This window comes from Rhipicephalus microplus, chromosome 1, assembly GCF_043290135.1.
Source record: "Rhipicephalus microplus isolate Deutch F79 chromosome 1, USDA_Rmic, whole genome shotgun sequence".
Lineage (NCBI taxonomy): Eukaryota > Metazoa > Arthropoda > Arachnida > Ixodida > Ixodidae > Rhipicephalus > Rhipicephalus microplus.
Genome location: NC_134700.1, coordinates 222,224,279 through 222,244,974, shown reverse-complemented (window position 1 = coordinate 222,244,974; position 20,696 = coordinate 222,224,279). Strand labels below are relative to the sequence as shown.

The 20,696-nt window shown below is 50.6% G+C and overlaps 1 protein-coding gene across 1 annotated transcript in view; it reads left to right on the top strand.

Moving 5' to 3' along the window:
* The window catches only part of LOC119160166 (uncharacterized), a 42,311-nt gene that overhangs the window by 20,801 nt on the left and 814 nt on the right, over positions 1-20,696 (top strand). Inside the window, exon 2 of the mRNA XM_037412872.2 lies at positions 12,598-12,824. Within this exon, the coding sequence (XP_037268769.2) occupies positions 12,598-12,824 (227 nt within the window). The remainder of the gene's footprint in view (positions 1-12,597; positions 12,825-20,696) is intronic.

Sequence of the window (20,696 nt, the reverse complement as noted above, 5' to 3'; positions counted from 1 at the left end):
TACAATATAGCACCGTATCCGTCCACCTCCCGTCGGTTGCCCTCCCCTCCACGGTCTCAAGCTGGGCCTCATCCTTCTCGTTCATCTCGCCGCCGTTCTCCGTCACCGTTTCGGCGTACGTCATCACCCCTGCGTCCCGCTCCGATCTCTCTGGACTCGGAAAACTAGAAGGTGCAGTTTTTGGAGGGGAAACTGCTTGTTGTCGGAACGTTACAACCCCTCCGTCTCGTCCAGCTAATTTACTGCCTGTTTGTATGGAAAATGTTTTTGTTGACGCCCTTGTAGACACTGGAGCCGCCATTTCGGTAATTGATCGTGAATTGTGTTTTCGCCTGCGTAAAGTGCAAACTCCTTATGCCGGTCCCACGTTATCCGGCGCTAAAGACAGTCCGATTTGCCCAACCGTATTGTGTACTGCTCGTGTTCTCATCGATGGAATCCGTCATCACATACAATTGGCTGTGCTGTCTCCGTGTGCTCATCAGATAATCTTAGGCTGGGACTTCTTGTCAGCTGCGTCTGCTGTAATTTCGTGTGGTCGGCCCCTCATTCGTATTACGGACACTGAGCTTTCTTCTGCAGCCGACCTTTCGTCACCCAACCTTGTGACAGCTACGGATTTCCTCCTGCCTTCCGGACAAGAACCTGTCCTTACGATCAAGTCACGATACATTCTAGATGGTGACGCTGTGGTTGTTCCTTGCTAGCGCTGCATTTTTCGAGGGATCACCATCGAATCTTGTTTAGTGCGGTTATCACGTGGTTATGCAAGCATCACCGCCTGCAACACGACGCCAGAACCACTACTTCCGCCAGAGGGGACCACTGTTGCCAGCATTACCAAAGAAACACCGGTTTGTGTCGTCACTGGTTCATCTGCTTCGTCATTCTCAAAGTGTATGCCAGCGGAAGATGCATCTCCTGCTCTCAAAGCCACTTTGTGTGAACATCTCAACCCAACGCAAACTGATGCCTTGCTAGCGTTATTAATAAAGCACAAAACTTGCTTTGATGTTTGTTCCGAAGGTCTGGGTCAAACAACAGTGGCCGCTCATCGTATCGACACCGATGGATCCCCTGTCATTCGCCGCCGCCCTTACCGCGTGTCGGTTTCTGAACGCAAGCTTATAGAAGAACAAGTCAACGACATGCTCGCGTGCAACGTCATCAGGCCTTCGATAAGCGCATGGTCTTCTCCTGTCGTACTAGAAAAAATAAAGGATGGCTCGGCATGGTTTTGTATTGATTACAGATCACTCAACAAAATTACTCGTAAGGACGTCTACCCAATGCCTCGCATTGACGACGCTCTTGATACTATACAAGGTGCCCAGTACTCTTCAAGTCTCGACTTGCGCTCTGGTTATTGGCAGATTCCGATGCACGAGTCTGATAAAGAGAAGACTGCGTTTGCTACGCCAGATGGGTTCTTTGAATTCAATGTGATGCCTTTTGACCTATGAAACGCCCCAGCCGCATTCGAACGAATGATAGACACGGTACTGCGGGAATTAAAATGGAAGACCAGCCTTTGCTACCTGGACGACATTGTCATCTTTTCGTCCAGCTTCTCACAGCACCTGGAACGGCTAGACGAAGTCCTCACGTGTTTAGCTAAGGCCGGTCTTCAGCTCAACACAGAGAATTGTCGGTTTGCCAGTCACAGCATCAAGGTATTCGGTCACGTCGTCAGTAAACATGGCGTTGAGCCCGATACCGACAAGGTTGCTGCGGTACTGCACTTTCCTATACACCAACCACACCCGAAGACCGCCGTAGCTTCCTTGGCTTGGCGTCGTATTTCCGCCGCTTTGTGCGTCATTTCGCTACTATTGCGGCTCTGCACAAAATTCTCACCACGAGGGCACCCTTTGTCTGATCGGATGACTGCGAAGCCGCTTTTCACACCCTCAAGCGATGCCTCACATCACGGCCAGTGCTTCGCCATTTCGACCCTGCAGCACCTATACTGTGCTATACACTGACGCAAGTGGACTTGGCATCGGTGCTGTCTTTCTGCAGCGGAATCACGCTCTCGAAGAACAAGTCGTAGCCTACGCGAGCCGTATACTCTTTCACCTGTTGAGCGAAATTACAGCATCACTGAGCAAGAATGTCTCGCCATCGTGTGGTCCGTACAAAAGTTTCGCCCTTATTTATACGGCATTTCACAATAGTGACTGACCATCATGCTCTGTGTTGGTAATCGTCTCGCAAAAATTTGTCGGGACGCCTTGGCCGTTGGGTACTATGATTGCAAGAGTATGATACAGCACCACATATGTCGGGTCGACAGCACCAAGATGCCGACGCTTTGTCACGTTGCCCGCTCTCGCAAAGCGCCGAAGTGTTACTTTCCATCTGTTCGTCACCGCCTGCCAAAGTGACCAAACAGATGGCTGCTGCTTCGAAAGTGTTCGTTGCCTCGGCGGACCTTCTTTCGCCCACAGATCTAGCCTCGCTCCAACATGCCGATACCTACTGCCGCACAATCATCGATTGGCTTACTGGCTTATCGCGTGCTCCAAACAGCCGCCTAAGACGACAACTTGCCCGTTTCACGCTTCAAGATGGAACATTATGTCGGCAAATTTACAATCCTCTCGGTAACCAATGGGTTCCCGTCATTCCTCGCTCATTTCGTCTGGACGTTTTACTAGCGTTTCATGACGATGCGACAGCTGGCCACTTAGGGTTCCACAAGACTTCTCAGGACTCGCTGCTTTTGGCCTGGCCTCTCCACTTCTGTCGCCAAGTACGTCGCTTCCTGCGCGTCATGCCAGCACCGAAAACGTACCACGTCTCTTCCCGCGGGACCATTGCAACCACTGCCGTGCCCGTCCATTCCCTTTGAATTTGTGGGCATCAGTCTTATACGGACCTCTTCCGCTTACGCCAGCTGGTCACCGTTGGATTGTTACTGCCATCGACCACCTTACTCGCTATACGCGGAGACGGCAGCTCTTCCGTCTGGTGCTACCTATGAAGTCGCCGATTTTTTCCTTCACGCCATTATTTTACGACATGGCGCACCACGTGTGCTTCTTAGTGACCGTGGCAAGACATTTCTTTCACATGTCCTTGCTGAAGTCCTCCAGGCCTCTGACACTATCCACAAGACCACATCAGCGCATAACCCAGGAACTAATGGTCTGACTGAGCGTTTTCACCGAACTTTGTCCGTCATGATCTCTATGTACATGCAACCGGAGCACAAAAACTGGGACACTATACTTCCTTTCGTCACGTTCGCATATAATACTGCCATATAGCGTACGACGAATTTCAGCCCTTTTTTTTCTCGTGTATGGCCGTGTACCGACTTTTGTTCTGGACACCACCTTTTTGTCCACATTTTCCGTTTCATCTTCATCTCTCCAGGAAGAGTTCGCCGCTCGCGTCGCCCGCTGCCGTGAAACCACCCGCGCCAACACTGCTACAGTTCAGGACAAGAGAAAAATCGAGATTGATGCAAAGCGTCGAGTTGTTGTGTTCCACCCAGGCAACGAAGTCTTTTTGTGGACACCTGTTCGTGCACCTGGACTCTGCGAAAAATTTCTTCACCGATATATCGGTCCATACACCGTTCTGGAACGAACATCTGAAGTGAACTATCGCGTTGCTCCTGTCATCGCGGCTCCTGATCACCGTCGCCGCCACACCGAGATCGCCCACGTCTCTCGACTGAAATGATATATTCGGCGTCCCAACCTTTCTAACTTACTGCCCTCTTTCGCGAAGGGGGGGAAAATAGTGTGAGCGCTAACTATGAACTTCATCTTCATCTGTACGACCAAACCATTGTATAGTGATCATCATCGTAGGTCACGCGGGCTGGGTCTCTGGCTCGTGCGTCTGGATTAAAAAGATACCCTGCAATTACTGCCGTACCAGACGTGGTCCCATTATATATATATATATATATATATATATATATATATATATATATATATATATAGTGAAGATGTTTATTAGTAGTTAACGACAACAGCAAGACAGCGTGATGAACCGTCCAGCAGAGACCGGCACAGCAGCGAGCCGAAGCACGAGACAAGACAGCCGGGCGTTGGCGATGCTGCTCGCTGCAGGCACATCTTCTTCACAATCGCCCCGCTGAAAAAGGAGCCATCCTGGCGACTTAAGAAGTTTCAGGCAGAGGCTCATGGTACGGTTTCAGCCGGGAAACATGGACGATGTCACGTGCACGCCGGCGCATGTCGTCCGATCGGGAAACTGGTTCAATTAGGAAATTAACCGGAGAGGTTTTCTCCAAAAAGGTGTAAGGCCCCTCGTACCGGGGGACAAGTTTCGAGGAGAGTCCCCGAGTTTGGTATGGGATGGCAAGCCACACAAGAGACGCTGGGGCATAGCTGGGACCCAGAAAAGAGGTGCTACGGCTTTCTTTCTGGCGTTGTTGCTCTTCCGAGGTGAACGCACGGGCGAGCTGGCGGCACTCTTCGGCTTGTCGAGCAGCATCGGAGATAGGTGGACGCTCAGAAGCATCAGGACGGTAGGGAAGTATAGTATCAATTGTAGCGGGAGGCTCGCGTCCGTAAAGAAGAAAGAAAGGTGAAAATCCCGTGGTTGTTCGTATTTCAGTATTATATGCGAATGTGACATATGGGAGAACACGGTCCCAGTTGGTATGATCAGATGCCACGTACATTGAGAACATATTACCCAGCGTGCGGTTAAACCGTTCCGTTAGCGGGTTAGTCAGTGGGTGGTATGCTGTAGTTTCCCGATAATGACGTGGCATTCCGAAAGCAGAGTTTCGACGACCTCGGAGAGGAAAGCGCGGCCTCTGTCACTAAGGAGCTCTCGAGGTGCACTATGTCGAAGGATAAAGCATTGTAAAATGAAAGAGGCGACATCCTGAGTTGTAGCGCTCGGCAAAACGGCTGTTTCGGCGTAGCGTGTCAGGTGGTCAACCGCCACTATAATCCACCGATTACCATCTGTTGTCAACGGAAGGGGACCGTAGAGGTCAACGCCAACGCGATCAGGAGGCTTGGCAGGGCATTGAGTCGTAGCGCTCGGCAAAACGGCTGTTTCGGCGTAGCGTGTCAGGTGGTCAAAAGCCACTATAATCCACTGATTACCATCTGGTGTCAACGGAAGGGGACCGTAGAGGTCAACGCCAACGCGATCAGGAGGCTTGGCAGGGCATTGAAGTGGCTGCGATGCGCCAGTCGAACGTGGCAGTGTTGATTTGCGTCGCTGGCTGTCAGGACAGCACTGTACGAATTTGTGTACAAAATTGTACATGCCGCGCCAGTAATAGCGATGGCGAAGGCGTTCATATGTTTTGAACACTCCGGCGTGGCCGCATTGCCGATCATCGTGAAGAGAGGCGCATACTTGCGATCGTAAAGTGCGTGGAATGACCAGCAGCCACCGGCGGCCATCGGGAGCGTAGTTGCGTCGATGAAGAAGTTGATCGCGGATGGCGAAATGGAAAGCTTGACGTCGGAGGGATCGAGATACTGGGAGGTTGGGCGTGCCAGATAAATATTCGATAAGAGAGGCGATCCACGGGTCACGACGTTGTTCGGTGGCAATCGAGTCGAGATTTAGCGATGACAATGTCTGCAGGCAAGTGTTTCCGCACGTCTGATCTGGTGGTAAAGGTGAGCGGGACAGGGCATCAGCGTCCGAGTGTTTGCGTCCACAGCGGTATACGACGCGAATGTCGTACTCCTGGATGCGGAGTTCCCATCGCGCAAGGCGGCCAGAAGGGTCTTTCAACGTGGAGAGCCAGCAAAGCGCGTGGTGATCAGTTACTAGATCGGACGGGCGGCCGTATAAGTACGGCCGGAACTTTCCAAGCGCCCACACCAGAGCCAAACACTCTTTTTCTGTCACGCTGTAATTAGTTTCGGCTTTCGTCAGAGTGCGGCTAGCGTAGGCTACAACGTATTCTGAATAGCCGGGCTTTCGTTGAGCGAGGACCGCGCCTAGCCCGACGCCGCTGGCGTCGGTGTGCACTTCGGTATAAGAGCCGCCGGGTCGAAGTGGCGAAGAATAGGTGGGGAAGTGAGCAGACGGCGCAGAGTAGTGAAGGCAACGTCACATGCAGGGGACCAGGAGGAGAGGTTCACGTCACCGCGAAGAAGCTGGGTTAACGGTGACATGATAGATGCAAAATTGCGAACAAAGCGCCGGAAATAGGAGCGTAGGCCTACAAAACTGCGAAGTTCTTTCATGGTCGTCGGCTTGGGAAATTCTGCGACTGCTCGAAGTTTTGCTGGGTCAGGTAATATGCCGTGCTTGGACACGATGTGGCCTAGGATGACGAGCTCGCGTGCAGCGAAGCGGTATTTTTTCAGGTTAAGCTGCAGGCTAGCGTTGGTCAGACAAGTCAAAACGTGCCTCAGGCGAAGTAGATGCATAGGAAAGTCATGGGAGAAAGCCACGGCATCGTCGAGGTAACAAAGACACATATTCCATTTGAGGCCACGTAGCGTATTATCCATAAGACGTTCAAACGTGGCAGGCGCGTTACAAAGCCCAAAGGGCATGACGTTAAATTCATATAGTCCATCTGGTGTAATAAATGCTGTGTTTTGGCGATCGGCTTCAGCCATTGGGACCTGCCAGTAGCCAGACCGCAAATCTATAGTGACGAGAAAAATTCCGCTCCGTGAAGGGTGTCAATTGCGTCATCAATGCGCGGCAAAGGATAGACGTCCTTGCGGGTTATCGTATTCAAACGACGATAGTCCACGCAAAATGGATAGATCCGTCTTTCTTACGCACCAGGACGACGGGAGACGCCCAGGGACTGTGAGATGGTCGAATGACGTCTCTACGAAGCATATCTTCGACTTTATCGTTGATGACGCGGCGCTCTTCAGCGGAGACGCGATATGGTCTTTGACGCAGTGCCTGGTGTAGGCCGGTGTAAACATGATGTTTGACTTGTGATGTGCGGCCCAGTTGACGTTGCGACACATCGAAAGAACTCCTGAACTCATGCAAAAGATCCAGCAGGTCGGCATGTTCGGTGGGAGTGAGAGTGTCAGCGATGGCGCTGGAAAACGTATCATTGGACGACTCCCCGAGTGCCGACAGTGCTTTTGGGTGGTCGCAGTAGTCATCCGGGACATCAACCAAAACGAAGGGTCAAGATCCTGCACGCGGCGGAGACATTCCCCCGCAAGCAAAGTGACAAGTGTGGAAAGCGGATTGCTTACGAACATGTTGCTTCTTCCGGCGGCAAGGTCAATTGTTGTGAAAGGCAGCGGCAAAGCTCGACGACATTTGAAGATATCGGAAGGCATAAAAAGGACTGTAGCGTTAGAGTAGGCGTTGCAGAAAACGGGAAGAAGTGCGAAATTTCCAGGCGGAATATCGGTATCTTCATGAACGAGCAACTTCGGCGGCTGATGAAGAGCGTCCAGTAATGGGACATCACACAAGGATGAGAACTCAACTTTGGCGCATGCGCAGTTTATGACGGCATTATGGCGGGATAGGAAGTCCCACCCGAGGATGACGTCATGCGAACAGACAGGGAGAACAATAAACTCCACAATGTAAAGAATGCCTTCGATGGAGACTCTTGCAGTGCAGGCTGCGAGAGGCGTTACTTGCTGTGCGCTTGTGGTGTGAAGCGACAGTCCCGAAAGCGGCGTCGTTACTTTGCGTAATAAACGGCAGAGATTAGCGGCAATAACAGAAACAGCGGCGCCGGTGTCCACAAGGGCGAAAGTACAATAACCTTCAACACTTACTGCGACGACGTTAGCAGGAGAGGAGCGAGGGCTTAGACAGTTCGAAAACGGCGCAGTTCTTGCCTCTTGAACTGCGGTGCTTAGTTTTCCTGGTCGGAGGGTCCGGGCAGGCGACGCATGGGGGAGGGCGATTGCCGACGAGGAGAGGGTGCGCGTTGCGGCTGGAAGTCAAGGTGGTCAGTAGGGGCATAGCGAGGTGGCGAGACCGGCCCGTATTGGACGAAGGGTTGGCTGCCGGGATGCGACGACCGGGCATAGTTGCCGAACGTCTGAGGTCGACGGCGGCAGTGGCGAGCAACGTGTCCGGGAGTGAAGCAGGCGTAGCAAATCGGTCGGTTATCGGGCGTCCTCCAGGGATTGGCGACTGGTGCTGCCGCCCAAGGTGCAGTATAAGCAGCCGGGTGTGCGGGCTGTGAGCGCGTGGTGTAGGGTGGTTGCGGGAGCCTACGTACAGCGTCTGCATATGTGAGCGGCGCGGCTGCGGGCTGCATCTCTTGGGAAAGGGCGACAGTAGGAGCCACAGGCTGCGCTGCATAGGTTAGGGGCGCGGCCACTGGCTGAACGGCTGGCGGATAGGCGACAGGAGCGCCTACCGGCTGTGCGACACCCGGGCAGAGACCACGGCTAGATTTAGGTGGCTCGTAGTGCGCAAGAGGAACAGCTTGTGCAACCTCTTCCGATATAGCAGTGCGAAGCGGGGCAGTTAGACGGGTGGTGGTCTCGTGAGTAAAGGGCACTAGGGAAAGTTGGCGGGCGACTTCCTCACGGACGAAGGCTCGGACTTTCTGAAGCAATGGTGAATTGTCAGGCATGAAGTCGAAACTGGACAGCGACTCACCACTATAGGCTGAGGCTGCCAAGTTATAGTGCGTTGCTTCTTCAGCTCGTCGTTGCCCTGACACAAGCTGACGACTTCAGAAACTGTGCTTGGATTCCTAGCCAAGAGCAGTTGAAAAGCGCCATCGTCGATGCCCTTCAGGATGTGTTTGACCTTGTCCGACTCGGGCATGGTGTCATTCGCGCGTCGACAAAGGTCGACGACATCCTCAATATAGCTGGTAAAATTTTCTCCAGTCTCCTGAGAGCGGACGCGCAAGCGCTGTCCTGCTCGCTGCTTGCGGACAGCCGGCCAACCGAACACTTCGGCACATGACGTCTTGAAGACGCTTCATGTGGGAACGTTGTGTTTGTGGTTGTTAAACCACAATTCTGCGACGCCAGTGAGATAAAATATGACATGGCCCAGCTTGTCGGCTTCATCCCACTTGTTATTGGCGCTCACCAGCTCGTAGTGGTCGAGCCAGTCTTCCACGTCGGTCCCATCCGCACCGCTGAAGACCTTCGGGTCCCTTAGCCTAGGATGGCCGGGAGAGTTGAACTGGGGCGACGACGCCGATGGATTGGCGTTGTTAGTCATGACGGGCTGTAGCGTGCGGCTTCGCAGCTCCAGGGTGTAGCGACGGGGATAAACAGCACCTCCACCAAATGTGAAGAGGTTTATTAGTAGTTAACGACAACGGCAAGACAGCGTGATGAACCGTCCAGCAGAGACCGGCACAGCAGCGAGCCGACGCACGAGACAAGAGAGCCGGGCGTTGGCGATGCTGCTCGCTGCAGGCAAATCTTCTTCACAATATATATATATATATATATATACATATATATATATATATATATACATATATATATATATATATATATATATATATGTATATATATATAAGGCTTGTAATAACAATATATAAGCAACCACATTAGTGTTCAGAATCATCAGCGAAAGCCATGCGCGGCTTCATGCAAGGTTAGGCAATTTTCATTTCGTCTGGCCGCAATCTCGCCCGATAAAGTGTTTCATTCGTGCCATGCTGGAGTTCTGCTCGACCCCGTGGCATCTAGTGGCGGTGTTCACGCATCGTTTGCTTCATCGGCGATTATTAGACTTGTGGCGCACGTCTTTCCGGTTCCATCCCTTTGTGTGATACCCTCGCATTCCATAAATGATTCCTCAAGCACACCCGGTGCTTTTGCGTTCACGTGAATAAATCATTACCACGTTATTTCGAGCGAAAGAAGTCCTGGCCTCGTGCTTTTCACTATAGCTTTGCGATGGTATAAAGAATGGTACGCTATATATAGTGCATACCCGTCCACGAATGACAGCAGTTATCGCTAAAACAGTCGGCTAAAAAGCTATAACCTCATACTACAACAAGGATGATTTCATATGCTCCCATTACGACGGTTTTTTTTTTAAATTTTGTCTTTCGTTAACTTCGTCAGCGCGCACTCGGTGCTATAGTGGGCTATGTAAATCTCAAACACAATTCATCAACATTACAGGCAAATATTAAAAAAAATATGGAAACGCATATTGGCCCGCTATTTTTTGTCTTTAAGCCACAATATTTGTCACACGTCATCTTAACTACATTTGTGTTCTTGCGTTATACGGAATTACCACGCGCAGGTCACAAGAACCTTTATTATTATTGTTTTTTTATACTTGTAACATTCTTTTAATTATAAGCGCCCCTTGTAGCGCGGGACTCTTGCTGTATATGCACTGCTGCTGCTGAATATAGCCTTCGTAGCTGTATTACTTCAGCTTCTGCGTTCTGTAATTTTCTTCATTTTTCTCCCCTCTTTCTTTCCATCCTTCGTATCTTCCTTTTATACATTCCTGTTCCTAGACATGCTGAAAAAAAGACGTGCATTGTTCCTCTTCCCATGGCAATCGCCAGCCTGTTCCTTGCTTTGTTTATCCGCCTTTCGTGCCACCTGAAATAGCGGTTAATGAGAAGCATGTTCTCGAAAATACAATATTGGAAGTCAAATAGCCATTACGATAATGATATTCCAAGACGACCAAGAAACTGTTGGTCACTCATCGCTGCACAACGATCGAATAACCTTCTACAAACAACATAAGCTACGTTAAATGTAGCGGTATGCTTATGCCGAGGCTGCCAAGAAACGGAGGCCGATTTTGCAAAGCTTCTCTTCCGGAAGGGCGTTTTCCCATTGGTCAACCGCGGTTTCGCTAACATATTCTGTGTCGCGATTGGTTGAAGCATTATCTTATGAAAGTTTTAAGCGCACGTAAGACGCTTTCGTGAACACGGGCCCTGAATTTAACACCGGACACTAAAGGCGCGGCCGAAGAACTTAACGGACACTGCACAAAACACGCGATGCAGTGACATCACGTGCGAGCCGAGGCGCGGTGACGGCACATTGTATCGCCCACGAGTCTTTTGTTCCACGCACCGGGTTTGATGGGCGTACTTGCGGGACGATGATCGATGACAGGCTTTATGACGGCTCATCGGTGAGAGCTCTCGCAGTTGTAGAAAGCGGCCGGCCTCGAGGCGCCCTGACAGAGCTTTCTATTGACGGAGCTTTGTGCTCGTGTGTCAGCAGCGCTAGCTTGGCACTAGCTGACACTCGCACCGTCGCACACGACCTTGCCAATGTCGAGTCGAACAAGGAGGAATATTTCCGTGCTCGTGTAACGCAAGTCCTTGCGGCGTACACGTATACATACGTAATGGCGTTGATGATGTTAAAGCGACCGCTGTAAGCAGGCGTTCCGTTGCACACACACACACACACACACACACACACACACACACACACACACACACACACACACACACACACACACACACACACACACACACACAGATATATATATATATATATATATATATATATATATATATATATATATATATATATATATATATATATATATATATATATATATATATATATATATATAAGAGAAAAAAGTGTATTCATTACATTATTCATTAACGAGGGTATCGTACCGGCAGACTTCGTGTCGTTAGGTTGGTCAGCTGCCAGCTCGTAATATGTTCACGGGCTACATGACGATAAACAGGCTCATGAAGTGTGTGCGACGCTCGCCACCATGGCTACAGGTGGCGCTGACTGACACTCCCACGTTTAAATTTACATATAAACACAATAAAGTGACTAGGGGGATAGCCGCCGGGATAGCTCAGTGGTAGAGCATCAAACGCGTTATTCGAAGGCCGTATGTTCGATTCCTGCTCACGGCAAGTTAATTTTCATCCACTTTTCTTTCTTCTTATTAACACGAACTCCATGTTGAGGCAGTAAACATGCCACTTTGCCGCAGTAAACATGACACTGTTGCTACTAATTAACAAAATTCGTTAATTAGCTTTCCATTTATTGACTTGAGGGCAAGCACAAAGTTGTGGTGGACGACTCAGCCAACACATGTTGTGTTGACTACGCTGAGCTGGCGGAGAGGATTGAGAGGCGCGTGCCGTGGCTGGTACAGCCGGGCCTGGAGCCGCTTGCTTGTTCCTTAGCTATTTTACTCTACGCTTGAGCGGACGCACGCCTCCAGAACACCCACACATCACGTTTTCCAGTTCGCGTCACGATTGCTAGAAACGGCAGTCCACGAAAAGCGCATTAAGTGATTTCTCGCTAGCTTCTGTCTGAAAACAAGGTCACGGAAACCAGGGGCTTAGGCAAAAATAATTATCTTCGAAAGGGGAAGGGAGCCGGCCCGGCGTGCCACACCCCTGGCTACGCCACTGATGTGAACGAGTTTCATCAGCAGCCATATATATATATATATATATATATATATATATATATATATATATATATATATGTGTGTGTGTGTGTGTGTGTGTGTGTGTGTGTGTGTGTGTGTGTGTGTGTGTGTGTGTGTGTGTGTGTGTGTGTGTGGTGGCAAGCTTTTTTTCTTTCTTTTTTTCGGGGTATCCACTCAAGGAGGATGCGGAGCAATAAATGAAGTGGGCCGTGTTGTGATGCTCCTTCTTTTTACGCATCACAGGCGAGCAGCAGCCGGCAGCAGCCTCTTTTCTGCTGGGCCGAAGCGTGGCCCCCGCGCAGCTGCTACCGGGACTCCGTGCGATCGTCGCTCCACGACGAGGAGATGGTGGGCCTCCGCTGCGAGTGGGAGCGTAAGACGGACAAGAAGTTCCACCAGAACCAGCTTCGCATACAGCAGGAACGCCAGCAGGAGCTGGCTGACAAGCAGCTGCACGACAGAAGGCACAGGTACGCCGAACACGCGCGGCATGTATGCAGGTTGTCCCGCGTTACTTGAACTGAACCAAGGGCATACTGCTCGTACGTTAACGTGCTGAAGAGAATTGAACCAAACGCATACTGTTCGCTCTAGCATGTAGTGGAGAAACTCATTACTTAGTTTTAAGAGCTTTAATTTCTTTTGAACCAAGGCCCGAAGTATGACAGTTGTATAGAACACCTTCGGGAACTACAGACTGAACTGTTCCCCGTTCGTTCGATACGTCTCACGTAAGCCTTTTATTTCGCGTTGCAGAAAAAGCCCGCGCAATATGTAAAGCCACGTGACGGAGCACTTGCGCACTGCTTTACAGAAAAGAGAAATCGCCGCCAGGCTGGGCTGCGAACGAGAGTACAAAGGCTGACGTCACAACCTCGGCAGTGCATTTTCCAGGGGTCGCGCCCACCTTTGCTAGATTCTTCTAGTAACGTTGGTCGCGCCTGTCTAGCACAGCCCATAAATGGTTATGGCGGCGCCCAGGAAGCCGTCTGTGAAAATCTCTATATCGTGCTGAGAACAAGGACGTCTTCTTCAGCATGACTGCGGCTGCGGTGAAGCGACGGTTTTGTTGGTGGCCGGCAGTGGCCCTTCACTTTCGTTGGATGACGGCGTAAATGCGTGCTGCTGTCGCGATCGAGTTTTGTCGGGTCGATAAAGCACCCATAAAACTTTGCAAGCGGTCTTGTTCACCGCTTGTGGGCAGCACGATAACAGTGCGCAAACCTCTCGGTCACGAGAATTTTTTTTTTTTTGCGTAGATCGTGTGCTTACTTTTGCAACGCGAGAAAACGAGACTACGTGAGACATATGGCACAGTAAATTCTGTCTGAACTTCCTCTCTCCCCCGCTGGCCTAGTTACGCCAATGAAGGAGAGAATGTAAACAAAACTACACGTACATATATACTGTGGATAGTGAAGGGGTGCAAGAGGAATATATCATCGATAGAAACAACACCGCATTTATATTTAAAAGTGGCAATTGTTAAGGTTGACGAAGGAGGAAGTTGCAGGTGATGGCATCCCAGTGGAGGAACTGAACGCCGACAAGAGGATACGAGAAACATAACAGAGGTTTATGACATTAATTACACTTATTTACAAAAAAGAAGGGATAGTGGTTTAACAAACCACGAGCGTGGTGGTTGAACACTACATAGTTCAGAGCCAGGTTCAGAGAGCGCAATGTCCAGCACTCTCCGCGTCGTTTTATGCCCTGTCGGGCTCCTCCTCTCAGAGTTGAACACCAATCACGCACACACAGGTGAGGGAGGCGAGCATACAAGGTCCACGTGAACACTGCACGGTGGTGGCGCCAGCAGGGCTGGTCCTCGTCGTGGGTGTGCCGTTAGACGAGCGTTCCCACGATCCTGGCCGCATACTTCAAAGGGCCCACTGCACAGCTCGCCCAATTAGCGGGGCGATCTGCGTGCGCTGTCCGTCGCGGTCTCTTTCAGAAGGACGCCGTCTTTGTTGGCCTCTCTCGAACGGGTAATGGCGTCTTGGCGACACGACGTCTTGGTCCTCCGGCTAGCACGTACAATGCCTGACGAGCATAGGCAGTCGGCCGGTCGGCTTGGTGATTGGGGCTCAAAAGGGAGCACCGCTCCCCTGTCAGCTCCGGCGCCGGCCACGCCAGCTTTGCCGTCGCCCGATGAGTCGCCGAGTCCATTAGTCACCGCTTCTGCTTGAAGCGACGACAAAAGGTCCACTTTTGAAGGACGTGAACTCGCCTCTGCCCGCCGCCTGGTCTGGAACAATCACTCAAATACTTGACAGCGTCGGTAAGACTGGGCGCCGAAGGGATTGAGAGATGAATCCCCAGGTCAAACCTAACAGCTCCTCCGCCGCCCGGAAAATCTCGGCTGGCCAGCGCTCCCAACCGCTGGGCACGAAGAGAATGGGTGGTGACGAGGACGAAGGCCTGGCTGTTCTCTCCAGCTGCGTACTCGAAACCAACTCCCAATCCAGCTCACAATGACCGACAACAGCAAGGCGAACCACACAACACAATACCATGCTGCAGTCAAGCACATTGGACCCGCTTAAAACCCTCCAGGCTTCTCAAAACACAAACAAAAGAGAAACCTGTACGCTAAAATTTTGAAACAATTTTGTGCCGCCAAAGTTACAACAATCATGGCTGTGGAGATGCTTACTAAAGATGGAACAAATTGCCGTGTGAGAAAAGCACACAAAGGCAAATACAATTTGGCCCCATACACCGTAATCACACTACTTCAAAACTAGCTTTCTCCTACCATCCGCACTACTAAGTTGTAACTAATCTTTAACTTCATGACTAATTTCATGAAACACAACCAAATACAAAGGTTTCATACCAATGCTGCTATACCCTATACACAAGTTATCTGGGCGTTTTCTTCATTCTCTCAATACATACTTGCAAGGTGTGGTCGAGAGTACCTACTTTTATGACACCCTGACGCGAACAAAACTCTCTCACATCAAATCAAACTGCGTTGTATAAATCCTAGAAATATATCTAGTCGCCAAAATTTGGTGAACGCAGTTCCCTCAGCTCAAGCGATCATATGATCCTTATAAGCAATCACTAAAACAACAAAATGAAGTAAACCTGGTGTACCAACACGCTCATTTGCTGGATGTAGTTTCATGTCAGCCCATGTTTTTAAAGAACGCACATGACTTTGCTGTGCGCTCTAGCACGACATCTTACTCTCATCCAAAAAAGAGCGCTAGCATACCAACCGCACACCTTATCATAGGTCATATCGCTCTAACCTATAGCCATCACTCTTTAAAATTTAGCGGGCGTACCAAATCTTCAATTACGACATGCGTGCTCTTATCTTTAAAAACTCCTTTCACGCAGTCGGTTGACTGATGCGGGTAACTGCTTCCGCATAACGCTTAAGAACTTAATGCAAAATTTTGACAAAGCTTACACACAAACAAAATTTAGAGGGAAGAAAAAGTATCAAAGCAAACTAGCTGTGGAGATGACACAGGAACACCACTTTAAAACCAAATATAAACAAACAAATATGTTTCCAAAAAAAACTCCTGTGTCCGACTCTCCAGCCTACAGCCGTCGCTCCCTCTTCAGTCGTACACGCGGCGGTCGTGGTCTTGCCAGATTTCGAGGGCGCCCGAGTCTACAACGAGCACGTGCTTCCAGCTGAACGGCAGCGTTACGCCTCATTTGCGATTTCGGCCGTCCTCTGTCAATCCGGCAGAGGGAACCCGAGCAATGCAAGGGAAAGAGTGACGGCGTCCTATTTGGTCTAGCCGAGCGGTGTTTAGCTATTGTGGTCTTTCTTCTAGGACCACGTCGACACTCCTTTCCGTGAAAAGCTCTAAGTCTCCCCCGCGCATACCGTCGCGTGGACTGGCGCCATGGCCTACCGCTTAGCCGCTGGCGTTTTGCTGCACGACACAAAGGCCTCCCCGGCGAACTGGCCGATAACCCACTCTTCCGTCGTTCACCAGGCTTATTGCTACTTCTTTCATGCCTTCGCTTTGTCGCTCGCGTACGCTTACCTCTTTTACGGCGACGTTTGCGACTGACCTGTCCCGCACTGCCTTGAAATTTGTCGCGGGTCGCGTCATCGATAGGTTTACAGCTCAAGGGTGCTTCTGCACCACCTGCCCTACTGCTTCGACACTTTGATTTCTCGGCAGTGTTGCCTTGTTGGGCCGGTTGACTTGCGCTAACCTTGTGCTCATGCACCCCACGAAACTGGCGCCTTCCATTTGATTTCATTTGCAATGGACCCGCTGTCCCCTTTTCTTTCGTCCGGCAGTTCAGACGCATACAAATGAACTTTGACGCTGACGCAAAATGCCTAGTCCTGCTTGCTGCGCTAATAGGCCTCAAACTTTTCTGAACATGCGTAGAGCTGCTTGTCTCACTCGCGACTTTGCGACGTCTCTTGCGTCTGCGCTGCTTCCTGCGACTCGTCTCTGAGCCTACTGCTCGCAGCTCAAGGTGGCTAACACTCTCACTACACTCGTCAGCTGTCGACGCCGCTCCGTCTAGATGATTTTCGAAAAAACCACCTATTTCACACTCTAGATCGGCGGACAGCTTTACGCTCTTAGGAACAGTGCAGCTGCTTTCCTGCAAACACTCTAGCTCGCATTGCTTAGAGCTGTCTGCGACTGCACTGATATCTCCGCTACCTATTTTCGCTGCTTCTGAGCTTTTTTCGGTGTCCTTGCGTACTTCCACACTGTTTGCAAGATCCACCGTTGCGACAAACACAGTTGAGGTCTGTGCCAGATTGTCTACAGCTATCCTTGCTGTTTCGCTAACAGCTAACTGGCACAGCACCTCGTCGCACTTGCTCTGGCCTTCGTCGGCCTCTCTACTTGGCGCAGTATCATTCGCAGCACTCAAACTAGATTCGCCTTTGAATCTGCTGCTATGTTCACGTGTGCTAGCCTTCTCTTTGGCTCTAAACTGCACCTCACTCATTTGATTATCGCACTTCTCGTGCGCTACAGTTTCGAATGGCTGACTCTTTCGCCTCATTGCCTCGACTTTCTGTTCCAATTGATCGAGCCGCTCTTTTCTATCCCTTATTTTCTTTTCTTGTTTCTCAATTTCCTGCTTTTCAAAAATCTCTACTGCGTTTTTAATATCCTCCTCACTGGCTTTTTGCGAGATCAGCATCCAAATCGCTGTCCTGCCCATTCTTTCCTCTATTTCAATGCCTAGATGCTTACTCACACACAAAAGTTCATCTCTTAGCATTGCCTTCCATGACATGATTGCCGTTGTACTTTGGTCCTGCATCTCACACATAGTTAGGGGATCCCTACAACTCACAACTCACAAAAGGTAATCTCCCTAACCCACACACAATCCAGCTTCTAATAAACTCACACAATTGAAGCCTGGAAAGTCAAAGCAAAGACCAAGCACTCACCACAGCACAGCACCATGTCGTGAAGTCGATCTCACCGCTGCCAACCAGTTGTTAAGGTTGGCGAAAGGAAGGACGGTCGCTGATGGCATAAGGAAGGACGCTGGAGGATACGGAAAACAGAACATGGGATTTATGGGATTATTTACACTTATTTACAAAAAAGAAGGGATAGTGGTTTAACAAACCACGAGCGTGGTGGTTGAACACTACATAGTTCAGAGCCAGGTTCAGAGAGCGCAATGTCCAGCACTCTCCGCGTCGTTTTATGCCCTGTCGGGCTCCTCCTCTCAGAGTCGAACACCAATCACGCACACACAGGTGAGGGAGGCGAGCATACAAAGTCCACGTGAACACTGCACGGTGGTGGCGCCAGCAGGGCTGGTCCTCGTCGTGGGTGTGCCGTTAGACGAGCGTTCCCACGATCCTGGCCGCATACTTCAAAGGGCCCACTGCACAGCTCGCCCAATTAGCGGGGCGATCTGCGTGCGCTGTCCGTCGCGGTCTCTTTCAGAAGGACGCCGTCTTTGTTGGCCTCTCTCGAACGGGTAATGGCGTCTTGGCGACACGACGTCTTGGTCCTCCGGCTAGCACGTACAATGCCTGACGAGCATAGGCAGTCGGCCGGTCGGCTTGGTGATTGGGGCTCAAAAGGGAGCACCGCTCCCCTGTCAGCTCCGGCGCCGGCCACGCCAGCTTTGCCGTCGCCCGATGAGTCGCCGAGTCCATTAGTCACCGCTTCTGCTTGAAGCGACGACAAAAGGTCCACTTTTGAAGGACGTGAACTCGCCTCTGCCCGCCGCCTGGTCTGGAACAATCACTCAAATACTTGACAGCGTCGGTAAGACTGGGCGCCGAAGGGATTGAGAGATGAATCCCCAGGCCAAACCTAACACAATACAATAAAACACAGAATAAGATAGCGTTCAAACGAGGTGTGTTCAGTGACGTCTAGTTAAGGGGTAATTGGGGGGTTCAACCCCCTCCTCCTAAAATGGAGGTGGTAGTGGTTAGATGATGAGAAAAGGCTCCTAATTTCTGCAACCCGGTCGGGAGCACGGCGCAGTGCCTCCCCGAAAATGTTTCAGTTGTGCTTGCGCATATATACACGCACAAGTACATATAGTTGACTCCCCCCTCACTCCCCATCCAGGCCTGTAGTTGAACGCTGCGTGTATTCAGTGGAGAGAGATGAAAAAAAGAAAAGACATTTGACAACCCCTGTATATCGGGACTCAGGACATTTCAAAACCAGGATAGAGTGTACTAGAAGTACACTGTAACCAGGACACTCCCGCGAAATTCGCCAAGGTGGGCAACCATACCAGGAACTGGGCGTTCACACACAACTGAATGCATACATTACATGAGGTAACCGTATCTATTGATGACTCTAAAAATGCCTTCAGTGGGCGGTCGTCAAGGAGATATAGCAGACAAAGAGAAGTTTCACGTGGACTGAAAAAGTCATTCAGAGAAAATTAATTTCGGTATAGATCGCTGCCTCGTTGCTTTGGATAACATGACAGCTAACCCGCCTGCGTTGATTGTTTATCAACAGACAAGAGCGACAGCTATATTGCGTACGACCAAATTCGGGAAGAGTCAGAAAATCGGCCGATATCGCGTCGGCGAAAAAGTTGAACTGGCTGTACTGGCGGAAAACTAGCCAGGCGGCCGTAACAGCGACGATTAATATAGCGCTTTTTTTTTCTTGTTTCGTGAAAAGTAAAAAAAAAAAGGGGGGGGGGGGGGGAGAGTGCTTTCGATATAGATAACCGATGCCGTTAGTGCGTAAGAGCGACGTAGAGTGAGAGGTGCAGCTGCACCCACACTGCACAAAAATTTACGACGACGCACTCTCAAGCGCTTTCTGCGTAGCAGTGGAGACACGAACCCACAGAGGCCCCATACAGGATCTACAGTGGGTGCGCGCGGTGCGCCGGAGCACCATTGATAGCGCCAATTGATGACCTCTCGCACCCGTGACGGAAACGGATAATCAAGATCTGGCCCGCAACGGAAAAGACTCGGCATCGCCTCCGGCAGTGCGCAGTCGCAAGAGAGGTTCGGAAAGCGACAAGGGAAGGGTGTCACACAACGCCCCTTCTGCAGAAGAGGCGTTAACGCCCTCACAACGCCTTTTCCGTATAGAGGAGGCGTTGACTCCAATCCCACCGTTAATTTTTATACTGCATGTTAACATACGCACGCACACGCCAGGGCCGTACCCAGTAACTCTTTTTTTTTCGGGTGTTGTTTATGTGTAGAAAGTCTGGCAATCTGCGTTTGATGGGAAGGCGCCTAAATACTTTAGCGTCACCCGAAAAGTTACAGCGCGGAAAAATTTCGGGTGGGGGGGGGGGGGGGTGTCAAAACCTGCTCACTCCCCCCCCCCCCCCCCCCCCACAGTTACAGTCTTGGCACACGCACATGCGCAGAGACCTTCCCCACAAACACACCCTTCAACCCCTTGTACAATAAACTCCTGTAGCTTTGCGACCAGCAAGAAAACAGAGTTATGATACATCGCATTTTCGATGGAGGCGAAAATGCTGCAGGCCCGTGTGTTCAGATTTGGGCGCACGTTAGAGAACCCCAGGAGGTCGAAACTACCGGAGCCCTATTCATATGGTTGTTTTGGGACGTTGAACCCCACATACAACATCGAAGTTGTGATACATGATGGGGCAGTTTTGTGCACATGTGCGTGGAAATCATTCGTAGCGGGCAGAGATAAAATGTAGCTGTGGTTTCCATAAGTGCATGTGGCAATGGAAAGTGCGTAAAGATGAGGTATCATGTCACTGATATGGATAGTTTGCCGTAGAATGGCTTTGATATAGCTCACTGCACAACCATCACGTCGATGGAGAGAGACGGTGTGTGACCGAGTCACCGACGCACGGAAGGGGAAGGGCGCAACCTG